The 25,006-nt window shown below is 34.5% G+C and overlaps 1 protein-coding gene across 1 annotated transcript; it reads right to left on the reverse strand.

The window, feature by feature from the left end:
- Positions 1 to 246: 246 nt before the first annotated feature.
- Positions 247 to 4,023, reverse strand: LOC110035746 (alpha,alpha-trehalose-phosphate synthase [UDP-forming] 6-like). The gene is made up of 3 exons (XM_020740030.1): positions 1,622 to 4,023; positions 1,256 to 1,529; positions 247 to 919 (listed from the first exon to the last, which is right to left on the reverse strand). Exons 1-3 carry the CDS (start codon positions 3,613 to 3,615, stop codon positions 557 to 559), a joined length of 2,631 nt encoding a protein of 876 aa, XP_020595689.1. The 5' UTR covers positions 3,616 to 4,023; the 3' UTR covers positions 247 to 556.
- Between the last annotated feature and the right edge of the window lie 20,983 nt (positions 4,024 to 25,006).

Consider the following 25,006-nt stretch of genomic DNA (forward strand, 5'->3'; position numbering starts at 1 on the left):
AATCTATCATAACTTAAAAAACCAAATTGAATCAAAGCATCTAATTTGCATTGCAGATACGATCCAACAATGTTTGGGATTTATATCAAATCCCCTAAAAGCATAACAAAACAGCTGATGTCAGACTCCTTATTTTATAGTTTTATAAAATTGGATAACCTTAACTCACAAAAAAAAATATAATGCGAGGAGGCTTTCTGTTATTAGGAAAAGAATTGATGCGACGGAAAATGTTACAAAAAAGTGCATGACTATCATACTTCTGCCTCAAAAATAGTTTGGATCTCGATAAAGCAGACAGCAATTTTGAATATTTAGAGATATGAGTTTTATAAAAGCTATCAAGTGAATAAATTTCCGTAGAAAGCAAGATATATGGCCTTGATTACGTGAAGTATTCCATCACAAAAGCAGAAGAAAACGAAATGATGGATGCAAACACAAACGGCCCAAAGACCCACATATTTACCACCAAATTTGAATGCGGACGCATATAAAGAAAGACCAAGCAATGCTCTATGCCTACAAAAGCTATAACAACAAATAATCCTATCATTCAATCAAAAATTCCTTTTGCATCATTAACCTGTATCATACCATCAAAATCAATTGAACTACCAGAGCTGGAGCGTCCATGTTCTTGTTCTGTGAGGGAAACAAATGCCAGGCCTTGGATCAGCCTCATGATCTCAATTGTGTCATCTAAGTAATACTTTGCCTTGCTTGGTTTCTGCCCCACAGTGCAAGCAAAAACTTCAGCATTTTTGCCCAAACGAGGACCAGTCATGGCATTGTTTATGACCTCGAACATCTGCTCGTCGGATCTATCATCCCCAATACACAGAATGAAATCAGGTTGGAGTACCTTCGCCCCCAGTGTAGAAAGCATTCGCTCCACAACCAGGCCCTTACTCACACCCTGAAAATAAGATGAACAACATGGTTAGTTATATGGGTTACACATGGCCCGTTTGGGGCAGCATATTAGTGCGAACGGCGCTTTCGAAACGACGCCTCACCGTTTGAAAAACATGTTTGAAAACTCCGCCTAACGGTTCGAAAAACACGTTTCGGCAGCTTATCCGAAAAAACAGTTGGGTTTTTACACTAAACGCAGGCCACGGGTCGAACTCTGCGAGTCACACGCGGGCCGCGTTTTTTCTTATCCGGCTAAGATGCTTATCTTGATAAGCATAGGCTGCCCCAAACACACCCCAGTCATGCAAAGAAAGAAAGTTAACGTGTGATGTCTAACCTGAGGTTTAACCTCTACTTTATGGGGGCCAGCTTTGACAGACACAGGTTCATTGGCAAGGACGCTTTCGAGATGACTGAGAAGCTCTTTTGCTTGACAAGAGCCGAAATCCGGATCAGCATCCTCGTATGACCAGACAAGAGCAGTTTCATTGTCTTCTATGGTGGACCCATCCGTTGTGTCGGTATATAGTTTCATAACGGGTTCCACTACCTGTTTCCAGTCGCAGCCAACCAATGGCACACATGTCTCCCATGCTGAATCTCTCTTCAACCTACAAGAAAAAATTTTGAACATTAAAACAGGATAATTTGATATTAGCGGAAGAAGAGACCATCATTTAGTCATTATCAGTACAAACTATACTTGATAAAACAGCCATGCTCTGCCGCAATTGCCAAATTCTCACAGGTGTAAAACCAGTCGCTCAAAGTTCTGCGACTCTTCCCACTCACCAGGAAGACCGAATTGTTCTTCTCGTTGCAGAGAGAATTCAATATCTCAACCAACTTGGAGCTTGGTCTCTTATCAATGGTTGATTGGGGCATCAGAGTACCATCATAATCCAGCAACAAAGCTCTGGTTTTAGACTTACGATAAGCTGTGAGAATATGCTCCATTGATAGCTTCCTGAAGTTGTTATCAAGAGCAACAACTCTGAATCCCAACCCAAAGCCAATTCCCCAGCATCTTCTTGTCAAGTGATCCTTGCATGACCTTTGTAAATCTTGCAGAAAGCTGTGAGCCCAATAACCAACATCATGTGTGCTCACAAACTGGAAATGCTTCTCATGCCTCAGCTGCTTCTCAGTCTCAGGCATCTCCAATGCACTGTCCATTGCGTCAGCTACAGCTTCAATGTCCCATGGATTAACTCTAATAGCCCCGCTCAAAGAAGGAGAACATCCAATAAACTCTGACAGCACAAGCATGCTCTTCTTCACCGAACCCACACTCAAACCAAGAACTCTGTCCAAATTCTCATTCCCCTGTCTTGCAATGACATACTCATAAGGGATCAGATTCATGCCATCCCTAACAGCGGTGATCAAGCAGCAATCAGCAGCAACATAATAAGCTATCTTTTCACAGAACGAAAGGGGCTTGTCAAATAGAATAACCGGCCTGTAATTTGAAGTTCCGTATGTTTCATTAATCCGCCGTACAATAGCAAAGGTTTCAGCTTGCACCTCCTTAACGTCCTTCCCACGGCCTCTAGCAGGATTTGCAATCTGAATAAGTACGGCTTTGCCACGCCATTTTGGGTGCAGGGCGAGGAGCTGTTCCATTGCTAGAAGCTTGAGGCTAATGCCCTTGAATATATCGAAGTCGTCAACACCAAGCAAAATCGTCTTATCCGCAAACTGCTCCATGATTCTGGCAACCAAGGACTCCGTTTCATGCAGAGAAAGTACCCGCTGGAGCCGGCCCAAGTGGATGCCAACAGGGAGGATCTTGATGTTGACGGCGCGCCCATAGTAATCGAGTTCAATATAGCCGCGGTGGGACTGGTAGGTTAAGCCGAGCATTCTGCTGCAGCAAGAGAGAAAATGGCGAGCGTAGTCGAATGTGTGGAAGCCGATGAGGTCAGAGTTAAGGAGGGAACGAAGAATCTCCTCGCGAACAGGGAGGGTGCGGTAGATCTCGGAGGAAGGAAAGGGAGAATGGAGGAAAAATCCGAGCTTCAGGCAGTTGAAGCGTTTTCTAAGAAAAGTTGGGAGGGCCATTAGATGGTAATCGTGGAGCCAAACAGAGTCGTGATCGGGGTTGATGACTTCGAGGAGTTTGTCGGCAAAGAGCTTGTTAACGGAGACATATGCTTGCCAGAGAGAGCGATCAAAGCGGGAGGCGAGTTCAGGGGAGAGAGGGAGGAGGTAATGGAACAGAGGCCACAAATGGCGTTTGCAGAAGCCCAGATAGAAACGCGAGTGGAGTTCCGCGGGGAGGAAGAGGGGAAGGCAGCGGAAGGTGTGGAGGAGGTGTTGGGAAACCTCATCGTGATCAGAAGGGGGGATGATGTCGTCGCGGAGGCAGCCAACGAAGGTGAGGTTGGAGGAGGACGGGAGGGAGTCTCGGAGTTGGAGAAGCAGAGAATCGTGGTCGAAAGAGAATGACCAACCCGAGCCGTCGGAGCGGCGGCCGGTGCAGAGGGGTAGGTGGTTGGCGACGATGATTGTGCGAGGGGTGGAGGAAGACAAAGAAAAGGAAGGGTCAAGTTCGGAGTTGGAATCGGAGTGCGAAAGGAAGGAGCCGGTGGCGGAGGGCAGAAGATGACGAGGAGTGAAGTGGGCAGTACGGCATACGGGCGGCGGATCACCGGAAGCTAGCTCGAGGAGATTGGAGTAAGACTTCGAAGCCATCAGTTCCGCAAATAAAAGTCGCTTCCTTCACCAAGAAGACGGCAAAAAATCAGATTTTTGTTTCTATTAAAGCTCTAATCATCAAACCAAGGATGGCATGCTTGTTGTTGGCCTGAAATGGAAAAGGAAGACAAAGATCGGGGGTAGAGAGCACACTAGAAGGGGATTGGTCACGCCCAGCAAAAGTAATGAGTAATGGTCTACTCAGAAAGAACAGAACAGGAGTGATTATGTGGAAAGGATGAGGAGTTGAAGGTTAACAAGGAAAACTTTACCTTCGCGTTGAAGAAGAAAAAGAAACTTGGCAACAGAAATCTGAATGCCGGAGTTTTCCAGCTTCCGTCCAGCCCTGAAACTAGAAAGAGAGAGAGAGGAAGTTCCTGAGAAGGGGAGGAGTTTACGGTGTTTTATACGGACAAAGAGAATGGAAAGTATATATCAATTTCGGAAGGTATTTCGGATATAGATAGATTCACTCCTAATATTCGATTACTCACTCATATGCCGGCAAATTACCCTTCATGCTTCGTAGGAAAAAGTGCATAATTCAAATTTAAGATTGTATATAATTATATGTAATTGATGTCTCCATGTGATTAGAATCGTGGTCGAATAATTGAAATTCATTTTTCGTTTATTTTAACTATGGATAATTAATCTACATCATATTATTAATACCAAATAATTACATAAATATCACTCGATTCCTAAATAAATTATAATACATTTCTAACCCTTGCATATTTTTTTATATATTTGAAATTTGATTTCTTTTCGATGAATCACACTCAACGAATAAAATACAAGTAGAGAAAGGAGTGAGCAATAATGAACAACTTTGCGTCGTTTCTCATTCATAGGAAAATTCCCCTATTTCTAGAAGAGAGGTTATAATACTGTAATGTTAGGATATTTCTCAAATTATATACTCATGAGATTATGATTTGACTGCTTTCTAGGTTAGCTTCAGGACCGCAAGATCAACTCTAGATGGGATCAACTTGGTTGACTCAGTTTGATTGATATGAATCAACTAACTGATATGGTCGGACTGTCGATCTTGGACCCCTAATGAGGGACTGCTGATGTCTCTCAGATGTTTGAAGATGCTAGGAAACTGTATCTTCCTTAGATCAACTTTTCAAAAGTGGTTGGCTCGAATGTCTCTTTACCTCATTTTTTTATTGGATAGTTCAAGCTCCAGTCATTTGGTTGTCCTTTTATCTTCCTCGTGCCTAGGTCAGGTCTAGCCTTTCTAGTTTCAGCTTGAATAACTTCACTAGATCAGACAGCTTAGTCTTTTGCTCTTCTATCATTAGGCTCTTTTTCATCTACTCCTGTCTTCCAGAGCGTTTGATTTTCTCTGGATTAGCGTTGACATATTTTATATGCACCTATTTTAGCTTCCCGGGTTTCTTGTTTCTTGAAAGTAACCCTACGATAAGAGTAAGAGAATAAAATGCAAAAAGTAGATTGATTTTCTTACTGACCAATATTTCAATAATTAAATTCCATTGATTTTTGTGTCTTTGATTATGATGAATAAGACATGATGGGACTATTCCAATTCTATATTTGCTCCACGAGCTTTCTTACTTGAATTGGTCATCTCTAGAGTGTTGTGATGAAAAACATGTCAAATCCCTTAGGTGATAACCCCAATAAACATCTACTTCATATTGCCTTCAAGAGGCCGAATGAGCAGTGTCACATAGAAGATGAAATGAAGAAGAAAAACATCATTAAGAAGAGAAAACAAATTGCACTAAACAATGAGGTGAGGTAATCAGATTTGTTCCTCGACATGAAGTAGACATACATTTATGCCACCAACCAGACCATCGATCGTCAACTAAACTTTCTCCTATGACACAAGACCCATTGATTGAATTGGCAATGCAAAATGTATTGATGCTCCGACGTCTCACGGTGAGGGCGTTTTGTCAATTACAACATTTCAATTGGATCAACTACTTGCTATGAGGAGCTTCAATTTTACATATTATATTTTATTTTTTATGAAGTCCTTTTTTTACATTGTCTCTTGGTGTAAAAGGCCTAATTAATAATCTTGGAGGATTGACATGCATGAAAATATGTTATTTTTCTATATACATTTAATGTTTGTTTTTAACGATATTATATTGTAAAGGAAGGTATTTTATTGTTTTTTATTACATGTATAATAGGTTAAACAATTGGAATAAAAGGAGAAAAAAGGGGAAATTTGGAGTCAAATGGAGCAATAAAAAAATTTTGACTACTACCCTACGAGCCAGGCAGTTATTTCATGAATCTAGAAGGCTGGCGCTTAGGCTCCATGGTTGGGCACCTAGGGGCCAGAAACCAACTTGCTTTTTTTTAAGCCTTTTTAGACAGATTTTAGAAGGGGGCTTGCTTTCTCTTCGTTTAGGATGTGTCTTTAGAGTTCTTAGTGACTCTTAGCACTTAGACAGAAGAGAGAAAGGGAGGAATTGAGAGATTTCTTCATTTTTTGTATTTATTTTGTAGAGATTACAGAGGAGTGTAAGGGATTGTTATTTGCTTTGCAAGGAGGGCGCGAATCTTCTATAAAGATAAACCTTGAACTCTTTTTGTATTAACTTCAAATTATTGCAATATAGTTGTATGATTTCAATATCATTTGCAACGAAGAATCCATGTGTTTTCTCCATGTTTAGTGAGTAATTTTCCTTAATCTTTTCTTTTATTATGAAGAAGTGACATGCGTAGGAATATTTGTTTTATCATAGAATAATTTTAATTTCCATGTGATGAGTAATATCTCCGTTGGTTCATTGACATAACATACTGGCCATAAATTATGTTAAAATTTGTTGTAAGTTGAGACAAAGATTCGGAAGAGCGGTGACTTCACAACAGACGTGCACTCGCATTGTCCGACTAGAACTAGTCAGGCGATGATGCAAATTTTAAAGGAAATATACTTCATGATCTATTTCTATTAGGAGCTTCTAGTAGATGATTGATGTAAGTGAATGGGTTACTTACCATGAGTTGTAAGGTTGTTTAACCACCTTCGCATCTCTACTAGTTGTCTAAACCTGATAGAATATTAAGCTTATCTTTGCACTTAAAAGAGAGTAGGTAGACATATGTTCTTTGTTGGCACAATAATTATTACATAACTCTACAAATTTTTCTACTGCCTATGTCATTATCTTCATTACAAGAGGGAAGAGATTTTTATTATGTAAAAACTTTCCAAAATTTAACCAGCCTCTGTAGATTAGGTTTTTATTTAATTTATTTAACTTTAATTTTAAAGTAATGTAGTGAACTTAAGAAAATCAAACTCTTCAGAAACTCCAAGCTAAGACGAGTTATTGTAGAGTAGAACTTTTACTGAAGTCATTAAGAATTAACGCCTTTCCTCTTGGGATTGTTACTCAAAGTTTTTGTAAGAAAGCTCTATATTACTTGAACGATATGTGCACTTGCGTAGTATCCCTAGTGTACAAAATTGAATCGTGGAGAAAAAATAGAATTATTTATTAAATAGGACTCAGACGGGAATGAAGGACACATGCACACACGAGCAATTGGAGTCCAGTTTTTGGCGTCGTTGTCTGGAATTAAAATTGAAGCAATTACACACGAAGCACACACATATTGTTGTGATCAAGTTTTTGGTGTTGTTGCCGAGGAATCCAAGTTGATTTGACATAAGTAAACTCTTAGTTAATCTAATTAGACATAGACCTGAAAAATTGTAGTCTCGTTTATTCGTTAAAGTGCATGGAAAAAATTATTTTTAAATAATGAAAAGATTATATATATATATATATATACACACACACACACATAAGTATTTTTGAGTGTTTTATTTAACTTTATTTTATGAACCTTTACTTTTTTATGCATAGTTCAGGATCTGCAAGTTTAATACCTTACGATTGTGAGTTGGAACGAACTGTTAGAAAAATTAAAAAAAAAATAATTTCATAATTTAGAAGAAATGACGAACACGTCATATAATAATTTAGATCATCAAATTGCGTAAAATAGACTTCATCTGACACAAAGACTGTTAAGGGATTATGCAAACCTGTGACAGATAAAATTCACTTAAGTATACAAACTCCTCCCTTAAAATCTAACACATTTGAATTAAAACTAACAATTATCCAAATGGTGCAGAATAACCATTTTTGAGGAACCACATCAGAATATCCAAACCTAAACTTGGCAATTTTTCTAGAACTTTGTGCTACTTGTCATTATAACGGTGTGTCAAATGATGTATTTAGACTAAGGTTATTTCCTTTTTCACTAAGGGACAACGATAAAATGTAGTTAAACTCATTAACACCTAACTCTACTAGAACTTGGGGAGAATTAGCTCAAAATTTCTAGCTAAGTAATATACACCTTAAAAAATTGCTAAACTTAGAAATGATAGTACTTCATTTTGTCAGTATGAAGGGGAATCAGTATATAAAGCTTAAGAAAGTTTTAAGGAAATCCATAGGAAGTTTCCTCATCATGTGCTACTCGATTGGTTAATCATTCAAACATTTTACAATGAGTTAGTAGGATCCCTTAGATCTATCATTGACGCTGTTGCTGGTGGATCACTCATGTCAAAATCATTTGATGAAGCATATGTGTTAATTGAAGAGATGGCTACAAATAACTTTCAAAGGCTCTCTGAAAGGGTAAATCCTAAAAAGATAGCAAATGTTCATGATATTGATGTGATTGTGATTCTTGCATCTCAGGTTACAACAATATAGAGCAAGTTGGATCAAATTGGAGAGTTCACAATCACAATCACAATCAACAAATTATTGAGAAAAAAGTTGCTTACAGACTTAAAATTATGCTAAGCTTTAAAAATAATCAACAAATTATTGAGAAAAAGTTGTCTATAGAAGAATTGGTATTGCATATGAGAAACTAGTTGCAAAGTCAAATTGCAGCTACATGAAATTTAGAGAAAGAACTGAGAAAAATTGCTTACAGACTTAGCAATAGGTCCCAAAGAACTCTTCCTAGCAACATTGAGATAATCCCTAAAGAAAACACTAAATAATAGGTAAAAGTTGTCCAATTTAAAAGTGGAAGAGAAATAAAGGATGTGGTTCATAAAGAAAAGGCAATTGAGAGTCCAAATAAGGAGACTGAAGAATCTGAAGAAAAATTTTCCAAGGGTTTAGAAAAACTAATTTCTCCAAAAAAAATTAATCAAAAAATACCACCACCTCCATTCCCTCAAAGACTTAGAGAACAAAAGCTGGATAGATATTTTTCAAAGTTCCTGGAAGTATTTAAGAAATTAACGATAAATATTCTATTCGCTGAAGCTTTGTAACATATACCAAATATGTGAAATTTATGAAGGATATAATAAATAGGAAAATTAAATTTAGGGATTATGAGATAGTTGCACTCAGTGAGGAGTGCAGCGCTATACTTCAGAAAAAGCTTTCTAAAAAACACAGAGACCCTCAAAGCTTTACTATCCATTATGCTATCGGAGAAAGATTTGTATGGAAAGCTTTATGTGATTTGGGGCAAGCATTAACCTAATGTCTTAGTATATTTTCTAAAAGTTAGGCTTAGAAGAGATTTAGTTAGTTGATCGATCTATCACTTATCCTAAGGGGATTATAGAAGATGTGCTCATTAAAGTGAATAAATTTATCTTTCTTGTGGATTTTATTATGCTAGATATGGAGTAAGATAAGGAAATTTCAATCATTTTGGGAAGAGCATTCCTTGAAATTGGACAAGTTATAATAGATGTTCAAAAAGAAGAATTAACCATTATGATCAGGAAATCACTTTTAGTGTACTAAAATTTATGAAATATCCAACTAAGGGAAAAGATGATGAATTTTTCCAGATGGAGATAATTGATTATTTAAGTAGTAACCATTTCTAAGAAAGTTTTGAAAGTAAGACTAAAATATATAAGTTAAAAGAAGAGATTAGAAAAGAATCTTATGAAAATGCTGAAATTTATATGAAAAAGATGAAAATTGACATGGTCAGAAGATTCTCAGAAAAAAAATTGAACATGGATAAAATGTTTTATTACATAATACCAGATTAGATTTATTTCCCAAAGAACTTAAGTCTGGGTGGTCGGGGTCATTTACTGTGACAAAAGTATATCCATTTAGAGTTGTAGATATCAAAGATCCAAAAAGTGATTTAGTGTTTAAAGTGAATGGGCAAAGACGTAAACTTTATCATGGTAGCAATAGGCTTGAGATGAATGAAATTATGATGTGGGGTCAAGTAAAGTAAGCGTTGGATACGTCATGCCAATGATGTTAAACCAAGCGCTTCATGGGATGCAACCCAAGGTTATTTTGTGGATTGATTTATGTTGTTTGTTGTTGTAAAGTTTTATAGTTATGTGGTTATTAAGTGATAATGAGTCTGAAATGATGAAAATATAGAGGAGTATAGTGTCGCTGATGACACCTAGTAGTGATTAATATGTGTTGCTCTAATTTGTAGGTGTATGCGTGTTTGCAAGTATATATGATTTTTTGTCTATATCTGCTTAACAGTTTATGTAGGATTTATGTTTGTTTATTTGTTTAGAACCTATGTATATGTTTATGTGTTTAAACTATGTTTGTATCATTGTTTCTATGGAATGAACTTGGATTTATGTTGTAATTAAACTTACTTTATATTCATGCTTTATTAATATATAAGAAAACCCACTATTAATTTGCAAACTAGAAAGTTATACATGTCTACTTTTATTTTTTGTGCATGTACTCATGATTATGCTTATTTTATAGTTTAGTATAATTTTAAGCATGTATTTATGACTTTCAAATTTTCTTCCAACTATATTTATCTGTATTGATTTTAAAATATATAAAAATCAAGTTTTGGGAGGAAGAAAAATTAATTTCAAAGTGAAACTTTATTTTTCCTTAAAGAGACCACCAATAAATTTATTTTGAAAAAAGTTTTTTGTTATGTGGAGTTATCATAAGGAAACTAAAAATTTAATTATAGAAATTTTATAGGAAAACTTAGTAGAAACTTTTAATGAAAAGGATGAAACCAAAGTTAGGATATTTAGTAGAAAAAAGTAGGAAAATGATTTTACAATTTATAGTAGGAAAAATTGAAATTTGGAAGAATTAAGGATTTTAGGACAATACTTTTTGAAGAATTCACTCTATTAAAATTATTTTTCAAAAACTAATGCTACATTTTAGTTTAAGGAGAAAGAATGATTTTTTGACTTTAGAAAAAGGATAGCGAAATCCAACATTATTAAAGGTCTATCTAGATGTAGTAATCCTCACCTAAATAAAATAGTAATGGATTAAAAAGATCCTAAATAAAAAAAATAAAAGAATGGTAAAAGTATAAAAAAAGGGTGGAGAAGCTTGAGGATTAGGGCCTAATTAATTAAAATTTCTTGAATCTTTCCATAGAAGGAGACTAAGGGACAATCCTGAACTTGAATTATTTTGAAAAGCATTAGTAAAATTCTTTTCAATATAGAGTTTGTAATTTTAAAATTTATATTTTTCTAAGAATCCAATGTTTGGAAAATTTTAAATTATGTTTGAATTAGGCAGAAAATCAGTATTCCTATGCTTAAGATTAGATATTTTGATACTTTAGATATCATCTGATTTATTAGAACTTCTTTTAGGTAAGACTTTAATATTTCTGGAACAAAATCTTAGGTCATCCAAAGAAAACCACTAACATAAATCAATTTATTTAAGCTTTTAAAAGTAGTTGTATTACTTTAAGACAAGTAATGTTTAAGTTTGGGGAATTTTGACATGCTTGAAAATTTGATATTTTTCTATATACATTTAATACTTATTTTTAGTGATATTGTATATTAAATGATTATATTTTTGTGTTTTTGATTATAGGTACAATATGTTAAGCAATTGGAGAAAATGGAGTGAAAAAGGAGCAATCTGGAGTCAAATGGAGAAATTTTGAGTCAATTGGAGCAAATAATAAAATTTTGACATGTGCCTAGGTGTAAGACAATTATTTAATGCTTCTAGAAGGCTGGCGACTAGGCACCAGTAATCAACTAGATTTTTTTTTTAATTTAGATAGATTTTTGTAGGGTGCTTGGTGCCTCTTTGGTTTGGAAGTGTCTTTTAGAGTTCTTAGCAACTCTTGGCAGTCGGGAAGAAGAGAGAAAGGGAAGAATTAAGAGATTTCTTCATTTCTTGTATTTATTTTTTAGAGATTGGAGAGGAGTGTAAGGGATTATTATTTGCTGTGCAAGGAGGACATGAATCTTATATAAAGATAAGAATTGAAATCTTTTTGTATTTGCTCTGAATTATTGCAATATAGTTATATGATTTCAATGTCCTTTACAATGAATAATCCATGGGTTTTCTCCATGCTTAGTGAGTAGTTTTCCTTACTCTTTCCTCTTGTTATGAAGTTGTGGCATGCGTAGAAAAAAATATTTTATGATAAAACATTTTAATTTCCATGTGATGTGTAATGTCTCTCTTGCTTCATTTACATAACATATTGATCATAGGTTATGTAAAAATTTGTTGTAAGTTGAGACTAGGACTCGGAAGAGTGGTGACTTCATAACTTGAGTGCACTTAAAATGTCTGGTTAGCTGTGACAAAGAAGTCAGACAATGATGCAACTCTTAAAGGAAATATACTTCATGATTCTTTTCTGTTAGGAGCTTCTAGGTGACAATTGATGTACGTGAATGGGTTTATTACCATAAGTTGTAAGGCTTTTTAACCACCTTTAAATCTCTATTTTTTGTGTAAACCTAATAGAATATTAAGCTTATCTATACCCTCAAAAAAGGGTTGGTAGACATATGTTCTTTTTTAGCACAAAAATTATTACATATTTCTATAAATTCTTCTATTACTTATGCCATTATCTTCATTGTAAGAGGGAAGGGATTCTGAATATATAAATACTTTTCAAAACTTAGCCAACATCTATAGATTAGGTTTTTAATTACTTTAGTTAACTTTAATTTTATGGTGAAGTGGTGAATTTAGGAAAATCAAATATTTCATAAATTTTAAGGTAAGACAAGTTATTGTAGACTACAACTTTTACTGAAGCCATTAGTGATTAACACTTTTCCTCATGGGATCGATACTCTAGGTTTTTGAAAGAAAACTCTATATTACTTGAACATACATGCCTTGCATAGTATTCCTGCTACATACATGCTTTGCATAGTATTCCTACTGTGTGCAATTAAATTGTGGAGAAAAAAAGGAGAATTATTTGTTAAATAACACTCAATCGGGAATTAAGGGTGCAAGCATACAAGGGCAGTGGTCGTCAAATTTTTGGCGCCATTTTCTAGAATTAAAATATAAGTAATTACACACAAAACACACACATATTGCTGGAATCAAGGATGAATTGCCTCTGATAGATGTAGGTTAAAATACAATTGCGACTCCAATAGTGACTGTTCAGGCTCCATTTGAGGTTGGCTGACTCTTGAGCGAGGATGGTGAGATTGATTACCCATTCAATTCTACTCAGACCTGTAGGGAACTAACTAATGGGTGCTAGATGTCTCCCAAATCACTTTTTCACTACTTAGACGAGAAAAAGAACTCCTTAGCTCATTTAGGGATCCTACGAGGTGATGAGGTGCGTGAGCTTTTGGCTCATGTGAAAAAAATGGAGATAATGGAGGAGGCATTGGCTACATCATTCCAAGAACTATAGAATGTACAAGAGAGATCCTTAATACTTTGGGCATTAGTTCAGATGAGATGACTGATTTAGTTTAGTTGTGGGAGAAATTTTTTATAAGAGGTTACTTAAGGTGGGGCAAGTCTCGACAGAAGTGAAGATTGATACTCATATAAAATATTGCATCCGAAACTAGTTTTTGAGTGCTTTTTATAATTAGCAACATACTTTTTTGGAATAAATTTTGTTTTTCCAACTCTTTTTTTTTTGATGTGATGCTTTCGTCAGTGCATTCTGAACATTATTGAAGAATTCTATTTTTACCTCTAAGTACAATTCAACTTTTTTTGTTCACCTATAGATAAAGGATGTGGGATATGTGACATTATAATCTACTTTTCCTTTCACTTCTTGCCTCTCTTGATTCCTTAGGTGTTTCTTTTTCTTCATTTTGCTCTATGTCGTTGACACACCTTAAAATGTGTTAAATTTTTTATATACATTTTATGCCAATTTTTAATGATATTGTACTTTAAAGAAATGTATTTTGCTTGTTTTGGTTTTAGGTACAAAAAATGTAGTTTTGGAGAAAAGGAGTGAAAATGGAGCAAAATGGGGTCAAGTGGAGTAATGGAGCGAAAGGTGAACTAGCGCTTAGGACTTTGTTCATGAAATAGAGAGCTTGGTGCCATGGCGCATTGTTCTAGTGCCTAGGTGCCACTCAGTTAAATAGGGCTTCTAGAATGCTAGCACCAAGTTGCCACAGTTAGGTGCCAAGCGCCAGAATCATATTTTCTCAAATATCAATATATTTGGACAAATTTTGAAGGGGTATCTGAAGAGACTCTTAGGGCTTTTGAGAGTTATATTAAATAAGGCTTGATGTCTCTTCAAAGGAGGGGGGGTCATTTATAGTCTTTATGAGTCTTGGAGTGTGAGAAAGGCAAGGGTGTTTGAGAGTGTGTGTGTCTGTAGGGGGAAAGTGTCTTTTGGAGTCTTGCTGACTTTTGGGACTTTAGAGAGAAGTGTTAGGGATTAATATTTGCTGTGCAAGGAGGGCATAAATCTTATGTAAAGATAAATTTTGGACTCATTTTTCTATTTACTTTGAATTATTACAATATAGTTGTATGATTTCAATGTCATTTGGAATGAAGAATCGATGTGTTTTTTTCATGCTTAGCATGTAGATTTTCTTACTCTTTCTCTTTGCAATAAGAATTAATCATGTGTAGGATTAGAATTGTTTAAGACTTCTCTTATTCCATACATGTGATGATTCATTACTTTATATTAAATTTACATAATCAAACTGGCCAATTATTACGTTAAAACTTTTTGTGAATCCATAATGATCCAGGAGGGTTACATATTTCTCAACTAGTAAGAATCACATTAATCTGGTGGGTGATAAGATAACCCATTGGTTAGTGCCAATAGATAGGGAGATAAATTTTAATGTGTTTAATTTGATTATTCAAGGGTTACACACTATAACTTAACCAATTTGATCTAGAGTTTGGAACATAAGGATCAGTTAGTCCTAAGGAGAGGGCACAATAAGTAACTTAGAGTGACAAGCTAGAACCTACCCAGCATAACATAAGATTTAGAAATTTAACTTTAGGTTAGCCAATATTTTTTATGCACTCGGAAGAGGGTAAATAATAGGATAGCTTTTGGTTGGACATTAGCTGATATTAAAGGAATCAGTCCTTCAAATGTATGCACGGAATTTTATTGGAAGATCAACATGAACCAAAAGCTGATCCTCAAGGGTGATAAAACCTGATGATGAAAGAAGCTGTTAAGAAAGAGATTTTAAAATGGTTAGATGCAGAAATAATATATTCTAATTTAGATAGTGCTTGTATGAGCCCAATTCACTGTGTTCCAAAGAAAGGAGGTGTGACTATAGTGACAAATGAGAATAATGAATTAATACCAACAAGTCAAGTAACTGGGTGGTAAATCGGCATAGATTATAGAGAATTAAATTATTCCACCAGTAAAGATCACTTTCCCTTACTCTTTTTGGTCCATATGTTGGATAGACTAGTTGAGTGTAGATATTTTTGCATTTTAGATGGATATACCGGCTATCATCAAATACCAATTGCTCAAGAGGATAAAAAAAGACATCATTTACTAGTCCTTATGGTACTTTTGCCTTTTAATGAATGCTCTATCATTAATGTAATGCACCTGTAATATTTCAAACATGTATGATATCAATTTTTAATGATTTAATTAAAAAAGGCTAGAAGTCTTAATGGATGTTTCGATCTCCAAATTCAAAATTGTCGGTTGCTGGAATGGATATCCCGACGCCTGGTAAAATTTAATTTATATATATAATTTGAGAAAAAGTAGTATTTTAAATTTTAAAATATAAGACTGGATTGATCTCATATCCTAAGTAGTTTAAATAAGCGAGCTTAATACCACAAGCAATGCATCTATCCTGAAGGGTAGACACACTACTTACTGGTAAGGACTTGACTAAATAAACTAAAAAATTTATGAGATCTGTTTAAGTCTGCAAAAAACCTTTTTTATATTGACCGAGAAGTTTTTCTATTTAATACAAAAAATTAAATAGGGTTTACATTAAGCTAGGTTCTTGAACGTTTCCTATAAAGGCAAGCCCTTATAGTTAATTACATCTTAGATAACCAAAGTCACCTAAGAAAACTCTCCATAAAAAATAAGGGATATTGTATTCAAGAATTTCAAAGGGTAGGACTTTTCAAAAAGATCGGACAAAGAGGTGTGAAATGGGAATGACTCAAATTTGGAACATTTATTTTTGGAGTCCAAAGGAAAACGAACCAGGGGTTGTCATGGATCCTGAGGAGAACCTCAGTGACTTCACAAGCTATCCTATGCTTTGACTTCAATTTCGAGAAGGAATTAAGTGTTTCATCTTGCCAATTTTAGTAATTAGGGCTTACATTCGTGTTAAACGATCATACAAATAGACTGAAAGATGTGAGGATTTTGGTCGTGACGAATGATAACCTCAGAATCCTAAAATGAGTTTGGGCTTATATTGTATAGCAGAGCCATACGAAGGCCTAAAGATAAATTGAGGATTTATGTCGCACAAGGCGGACAACCTCAAAATCCTATGGTTTGTTGTTTAATTCTAGAAAATGATATGCTATTGTAGAAGGTTATCCATAGAGTTAGCTCCAAGCTCCTCATCGTAGTGAGTTTAAGTTTTCTAATGCATCAAGTCCTGATGTCAAATTAAATATTTCCTAAGGTCATGGTTATTTCGATATCATGGGGGATGTTAAAGTTGATTAGAGCGACACTGGTTAGGATCCCATGGTTCACTCGTTCTGGAACCACCATTTTCTTCGAATTCACTTAGTCCAAATGAATTCACTAAACTCAACTTAATGAGTTCCATACTTTCATTTAGACTGTGAAAAATCTCATTAGAAATCGTAGGTTACCTCCTCCAAGGGATTCACAATCATCCGATAAGGACGTTTTAATTTAGATATAATTTTTGTTTTATTGTTTTGTTTGTGGTTAAATTTTGAGTTGTCTTATATTTTGACTATAGTGTCGGTGAATTTTATCTTGTTTTGATTTCTGAATTTTGGTTTTGGTTTTGGTTTAAGTTTTTTGGCTATCCTAAAAGTTCTTGCTTAAATATCAAAGCAGAAAATGTGCTTTTTTTCAAATTTTTTTATTTAATTTAAATAATTATTTAGAGCTAAAAAATATGATTTTCAAAATTAATTTATTTAAATTATCACAATAAAGTTTTTTTTATGGAAAAATTATTAGAGGTTCATTTAGGTCAGAGATTACACTTAGGCAAAATATCATGATTTTCTAAATCAATTTTTAATTATTATTTAATTATTTTGTAACTTCAAAAGAAAATTTTAATTATTTATAAAATATAATTTAATTACAAAAAATTATTTTTATATTTTTATCAAACTTGTCTAAGCTCAAAGAACTCGTAGAAAATAATTTTTATATTTTTATGAATTTTAATTTACTCATTATAGTTATTTTTAAAGAGAAAATAAGAAAATTACATTTTAAGCCTTTAAAAATTTAATTTTTAACTTAGAGAAATTAAGAAAAAAAAAATCTTAATGAGTCTTAAGTGATTAAAAAGCAATTAGACACATTTTGAAATATTTTTGTGTTTTTGAAATTTTTAACTATTTTTAACTATTTTTAATTTAAAATGTAGATAAAAAATTTAGTATTTTATCAAAAATAACTTTTATTTTTCTTAAGTGCTCTTGATCACAAGGAACTTAGAAAATTACTTTTCACTTTTTATAATTTTTCACAAAAGATTAACTTTAGTGCTTAAACGTAATCAAGTAATTTTTAAATTTTTACAGTAGGTTAACATGATTTTTTATGCAGTGTGGAATTGATTTTGTCAAATTTTATTAATATTTAATTTACATAAATTAGTACAAGATAGACACACTTATTTAAATACAAAAATGTACAAAATTATTCAAACCATCATAATTTTTTTCCTAAGGTTCTCTGACCACAAGAAACCTACTAAAATTTATCTCATAATTTTCCAAGTGGTATTTTAATCTATGAATTAATTTAAGCCAAAATAGCCATCTTAGCTTAAAAATTGGTGATAGAAGCACAGAGATGTCCTCTGACCTTGAAAAAATCAGAGAATATAGCCTCTGTCATGAGGAATAAACCCTAAAAATTTCAAGCTATGGTGAGCATTGCTTAGCCATAATGAATTAAAATACTACAGAGAGTATTTAATTAATTAAAAATAAAAATGTGTACAAGTAATTTTTATTTTTGGCCCACATTATTCTCCTCTATTCACTGAGCAAGTGGATATTTTTAATTTATTTTTATGATTTTTATATGCAAAGATATGGATTTTTGAAGTTCTAGGATTTAAATAAATTCAAAAATTCAAATTTTTCTACTTAAACACGAGACGCCACCTTATCCTCATCAACTCCATAGTCTCCACGCGGCACTCTGCTATTTGATGTCGCCAGCCACTTAGCTGCCTAGTCAACCCAATTTTTTGTTCCATTAACTCGTCCAACATGATCTCATCAGTCCATCTGATACACGAGCGATTGGATGTCATCCGTTCATCATCCCCAACCGACCTATCCCGTAAGCCATCCATACGAAAACCTTAATATCTTTCTTGAGACTCAACCAAATCTCTTTGGGTTTGTTCATATAGACGCGTCTAGACTAGGAGAACACATTCATATGGTTAATCAAGTCTTAAATTGAGTCTATGAGCATGAAGAATTAAAATAGGCTCAATTTAAAGGGAGAGTTCCACACCTTTGTCCAAGTGGTGCGGCCTCGATTGGGTGCTTTTAAAAGCTTGAGTTGGGTCCAAAGAGATCCTAGGTTAAGCCTTGGGGCTTGGTGAATTGCCTAGACCCGAATTCGCTCGAGGTTGATTTTGGGTGTTGATCAAAGTCTATGCTAGGGTGGTTTGGTGATGAGGCTTTTATGGGGGATCTTCTTCTTTAACTCAGGGGATGGTGTGGGTGCAATTAATTTGACTTTTGTGCACTGTGGAGCTGTGGGGGATTATGTTCTGGTTCGGGCTAATTTTTTAGTTAAAAAATTGAGCTCAGCCAGTGGGTTTGACGGTTGTAAGATGGTTCTGTTGAACTCAAGAGGTCTTGAAGAAACTCTAGGAACATCTTGCTAGGGTATCCCCAAGGAATTTCAATAACTCCCCTCTTGGTCATGAAGGGGCATTTAAATAGAAGGGGCCATTGTGGCTCTCAGGCTAGGCTGAGGTGGCTGGGATGCTACCTAGGTGAAGTGCAGAAAGGCTATAATGGCCACATGGATTGGAGCCACCTGAATGGGTTGAATTTTGAGTTTTAGCCTAGATAAAGCTATTGGGTTTGGGACTTTTGGCAGCTAAGGTGGTCGGTCGACCAGGCTCTGGTCACCATCCCACTGAGGATGATTAGTGGTGGGCTAATGTGCAGCCAATTGGGTTGATACATTGATAAGGGTGATTAAGTGAAGTTGAAAGGGCTTTGGGCTAGGTCGGGCCAACTATGGGTCTAGCCTCATTTGAATGGACTTGGGTGACTCCACATGGTTGGCCAAAGTCAGGTGAGCCAGCTGTAATGGTGTGGAGAGGTCTCCATCCATTGGATAAACCTTTTTAAGTGAGCTTGAAAGTGGCTCCTCCTTTTGTCATTAATAGCTTGGTGAGGTGGCAAAGTGGCTCATATGGCTCACCTATCATGGCTTTTCCTTGGCTTGACCAAATTGCATGAGAAAGTATTTTTGGATTTTATGAGGTATTTTGATGGTGTTTGTCATGAGGTTTAATTTGGATGTTGACCTCACTTTTGGTTGAGATCTAGCTTTCTCCTTTTTAATAGTCTAAGGTCTAGTCATAGGACTTTCTTGTTGAATATTCCTAGATGACTAGAAAAGAAACCCTCACCATTAGAAATTCTAAACTCTTTTTTGCTTAACTAGTTCCACTTATTTGTCCCAAGCTCTAGCACTTAGTAGGTAGGGTCAATATGGGAGACTCATGTAGATGGTCCCCTAGACCCACTAGCCCTAGGCTAAGGTCTAGCCCAGATCAGAACATAAAGGACCCAAAGTGTAGGATTCCATTGGTCCATAGCTCAAATAGGATGGTTGGCACCTCACTTTGTCCAAAATATCAAATTTAGCCTTTTGCCCTCAAATTTACCCAATTTACCCAAAACACCCCCAAACCTTAAATTTGACCAAAATTCTCGAAACTACCCAAACTACTCAAATTTGTCCAAAAATCATCTCAAAACATTTAAAACAATGCAAATTGCTCAAAATGTTTCAAAATTACCAAAATTGCCAAAATACAACTATATTTTCCAAAATTACAAAAATACCCTTGGTGGCTCAAACTTTCGCGAAACCCTCAAAATCATCCCAAATGTTACCAAAACTAATTTGGACCCTTCAATTGAACCTAATTTGACCAACTTTGACCAAAAGCCCCATATTGCCTTTAAAGGCCCAACTACCTCAATTCACACCAAATGTCCACTAATTTTATCTCAATATTCTCCAATTTCAATTCTAAACTCAAATTCATCATGATCAAACCTAATTTAAACCAAATCCAGGACCAATTGACCCACATTTGAGTCCAATTTCAACCCAAATTAAAAAGCCCAATTTGGCGTAGAACCAAAATCCCACTTAACCGAACCCCCAAATCCTTCCAATTTCCCCAACTATGCATCATAAACTCTTTGAAACAACACCACACACCAAATGTAACCCTCAATATACCATGGTCAAGCTTCAAATTCACTCAATTTCAACACAAATTGAAAATCCCCAATTTTGCCCCAATTTAGCCATGGGCCCGAATTCCACCAAATTGAATGTCCTAACCCAAAAATTGGCACCCAATTAATGTTAAAAACTCTTCATCACATCTCCATAGACTATTTTGAACCATAAATTTGGATTTAGCCCAGCTCTAGCCTAACCTAAGCCTAAGTCTAACCAAACTTCCCTAAATTAACCAAATGCCCAAAATTCCTTCAAATTGACCCACCAAAACAACTCAAAATCACTCCAAATATTTTCTAAACACTTTGTGGCAATCATCCACACCAAATTCCTCAATCCATTGAGTCCAATGTCTTTTATATCCCAACCCAAACCCAACTTCAAGCCATTTAAACCCGAATTGAACCCATGCACGAAAATTTACTATGTCATGCCTAAGTGACCAAATTAATGACACCACAACCACCAAATGGATCCTAGTGACTGGGCTATAGCCACCTAGCCCACCCTAGGTGAGCTATGCACCAATGGTCCCTTGATTTAAGGTATTTTACCCATTTTTGGCCTAAACATAAAATATCTTCTTCATCATGCAATACCATTAGGGCTAATAATCATTAGCCACCCCATGACCTTTCTGATCCAGGAAGTGACTAAACCCTAGCTAGCCACCACCTTATCCACTGGAAACAACCATCCTAAGAGAGCCCCAAATGGACAAAACTTAAAATTAAACATCCCTGAGTTGGCTCACTCCAATTAGATGCTTGAGCATTTCTTCCCTCCACCTTAGAATGCTTTAGCACCCAACCCTCAGCTTTGAGCTCCACCAGGCAACCATGGCTTTAAATTGACCCCTCCACGGCCAATTAGGAGAAAGCTTGAAAACCTGGGGAAACTCCACCAAAATCTGACCAGAGCCTCTCCAAACCTTCCTAAGTTCAATCCCCCTTTCTAACAGCCACCCATAGCCACTCTACAGAGCCAATTTATTCATTAAAATTTACTCTAAAAACAAGACAGATTTCTCCACAGCTCCATAGTGAACCAAACTTCAATTAATTGTGCTCACACCATCCCTTAAGTGAGAGAAGCTGATTCCCTACAAAAGCCCCATCATAGAGAGCCTCTAACATAGGTCTAGACCAACACCTGAAATCAAGCTTTATCAAAATCATACCTAGACAATTCACCAGGGCATAGGACTTCATCTAGAGGTTTGTTGGACCCAATTAAAGCTGCCACAACCATTTGTTTGAGGCATCCCCTCTAAGACAAAGGTATTGAAATTCAACCCTAAACCAAGCTTAAATGGATTCTCCATATGTATTTACAGTATTTCATAACGTATAAGCCATATATATGTTCTTCTTGAGTATATGAATGTTTATGAACAAATATCATGCAATTTGGTTGAGTCTAGATGAAGATCGTAAGGTTTTAGTGTGAATAGTTCTCAGGTTAGGTCACTTGGGGGCGATGAACGGATGTCGTCCGATCACGCATGTATTGGATGGACGTATGAGATCAAGCCAGACAAAGCCTTGGAGCGGAAAGATAGGACTCATGGCAGCTGAGATGGCTGGCAGTGTCGAATAGTGGAGCACCTTGTGGCCTTTCATAGCTCTCTATGATCCAGTCAGCGCCGCACATTTAAATAGAAAAATCTAGATTTATTTTATTTTTATAAATACCAGAACTTTAAAAATTCATATCTTTCTCTAAAAAAATTTATAATAATAAAATAAAAATATCGTCTTACTTAGTGAAGAGAGGAAAATAACATGGACTAAAAATAAAAATAATTTGACAACTCTATGATTTTTAATGAATTTAATACTCTCTGGAGTATTTCAATTCATTATGATCAAGCATTGCTCACCATGGCTTGAAATTTTTAGGATTCATTCCTTATGATAGAGGTTATGTCCTCTGATTTTTCGAAGGTCAGAGGACATCTCTGTGTCTCTAACCCTAATTTTTAGTCTAAGATGACAATTTTGGCTTATTTTAATTATATAAATTAAAATATCTCTTGAAAAATTATGTGAAATTTTAGTAGGTTTTTTATGGTTAGGGAAGCTTTGGAAAAATATCAAGATGGCTTGAATAATTTTGTAAATTTCTATATTTTCTTAAGTGCATATATCTTGTACTAATTTATGCAAATTAAATACTAAACAAAAAATTAACAAAATCAATTTCACATTGTGTAAAAAAATACTGTTTACCCATTGTAAAAATTTAAAAAATATTTGACTAAGTTTGAGCACTAAAGTTGATTTTCTAAGAAACCTTATATTTTTGTATAGAAATAATTATATTAAATTAAATGCACTTGGTAAAATTATTAAAAGTGGTTTTCTGAGTTCCTTATGATCAGGAACACTTAGGAAAAATAAAAGTTATTTTTGATAAAATACTTGATTTTTTAGCTATATTTCAAATTAAAAATATTTAAAAATAGTTAAAAATTTCAAAAATGCAAAAATATTTCAAAGTGTGGTTAATTGTTCCCTGATCACTTAAATCTTATTAGGATATTTTTTCAAATTTTTCTAAGTTTAAAATATTTTTTTTAAAAAAAGGCTTAAAAATGAATTTTTCTTATTTTACCATTAAAATAATTATAATAAATAAATTAAAAGAAATCATAAAAATACCAAATTTATTTCTCCAAGATCTCTAAACTCAAAAAGGTTTAATAAATAAAAACATTTTTTATAATTAAAATATTATTTTATATTTAATTAAATTATTAAAATTGATTCATAACTAAATAATAATGAAAGTGATTTTATTCAAAAAATGATTGAATTTTGTCTAAGAGTTTCTCTGACCTAAGGACCTCTAGTAGTTTGTCATGAATAAAAACTTTATTTTGGATAGTTAATAAAATTCAACTTAGAAAATGCTCCCTTTTAAATTTAAATAATTATTTAAATTAAATTAAAATTTTGAAAAAAGCGAAACCCACATTTTCTCCTCTCATGTCTTAATTGACCCAGGGATAGGACATTCTAAATTCTCAAAGTCATTTGAATTTTGATTAATGAGTTATGAGGTGAAGAGCTCCAAAGGCAGAAGGGTAACTTTAGGTTTTGGTGCCTTAATTAAATTTAGGATTAATTGAAGGGAAATGGGTAATTTTGATTCTAATGAACCTGTTTGGATGATTGAATTACAATGGGATTAAAAGGTAGGAACTCACTTGCCACCTTAAGAACAAAATTGTAATTTCCTTAATTATCATGACTTGGAAGTCAATCAAAATTAAATGATTCTCAAGTGATGGGTTCAAGTTAGGAAGATGACATTTAATTAATTTTAAGCTCATAATTGATGAAAATGTGATCTTTCAATAAAAATTCATGTCATTTAAATCAAAATTTTACTAAGTTACCATTTCACCTATTGTCATTGTTCAGGGCTTGGTAGTGACCTAGGCTTGACATTTGAACTCATTTGATTGGATTTAGAAGATAACATGATTAATGATCAACAATTCCTTACACTACAATCCCATCTTTAACTTTAGGCACAAAAACTCTTACTTGCTTAAAATTTTCCTTAGGGGCACCCACCCACATAACTCTTAAATGAATATCAATTGATTAATGGAGTGTCCTAGCCTTGGGATAAATAAAACATCAATTTTCCTTGAGCAATGGGATAACCTTAACTTAACCTTAGATGATTAATAAAATGATACAACAAGTATAAAATGAACTCAAAATATTTCAAGAAATCTTCAAAGTGGTTCATGGTCATGCTCAGAGCACTTTCAAATCTCTTGAAAATTTTGAAGGGCAAATTGAACTTGCTATATTTTATTCTAAAATCATCCACTAAGAACTTCCAAGACTAAATAAAGTCATAACTTGGGGTTTGACAGCTATACCTTCATCTACTCCTGCAATTTGAGTTCTTGCAAAAATTATATACATATTGCCAAAGCTAACCTTTCAGGTGGAGGAGTGAGAAGAATCGACAGGTACACCGACAGGTACAGAATCGACAGGTACACTTTTAAGTTATTACATTTACTTTTTTGTACCTCTTGTTTCTTGTTTGTATGCTTAAAGTCACCCTGCATGTCAAAACAAAAACTAAAAAAAAAATTAAACAAGATAAAATTCACCACCACAATAGTCAAAATGTAAGATAACTCAAAATTTAATCACAAACAGATTTAATCACAAACAGAACAAAAATTTAATCACAAACAGAACAAAATAAAACAAAAATTGCAACTAAATTTTTATGTCTCTATAGGATAATTGAGAATCCCTCGGAGGAGGTAACCTATGGTTGCTAACGAGATTTCCCATGATCTAAATGAAAGTATGAAACTCATGAAGTTGAGTTTAGTAAATTTATTTGGACT

The sequence above is a fragment of the Phalaenopsis equestris genome, unplaced genomic scaffold, assembly GCF_001263595.1.
Source record: "Phalaenopsis equestris unplaced genomic scaffold, ASM126359v1 Scaffold199584, whole genome shotgun sequence".
NCBI classification, from domain to species: domain Eukaryota; kingdom Viridiplantae; phylum Streptophyta; class Magnoliopsida; order Asparagales; family Orchidaceae; genus Phalaenopsis; species Phalaenopsis equestris.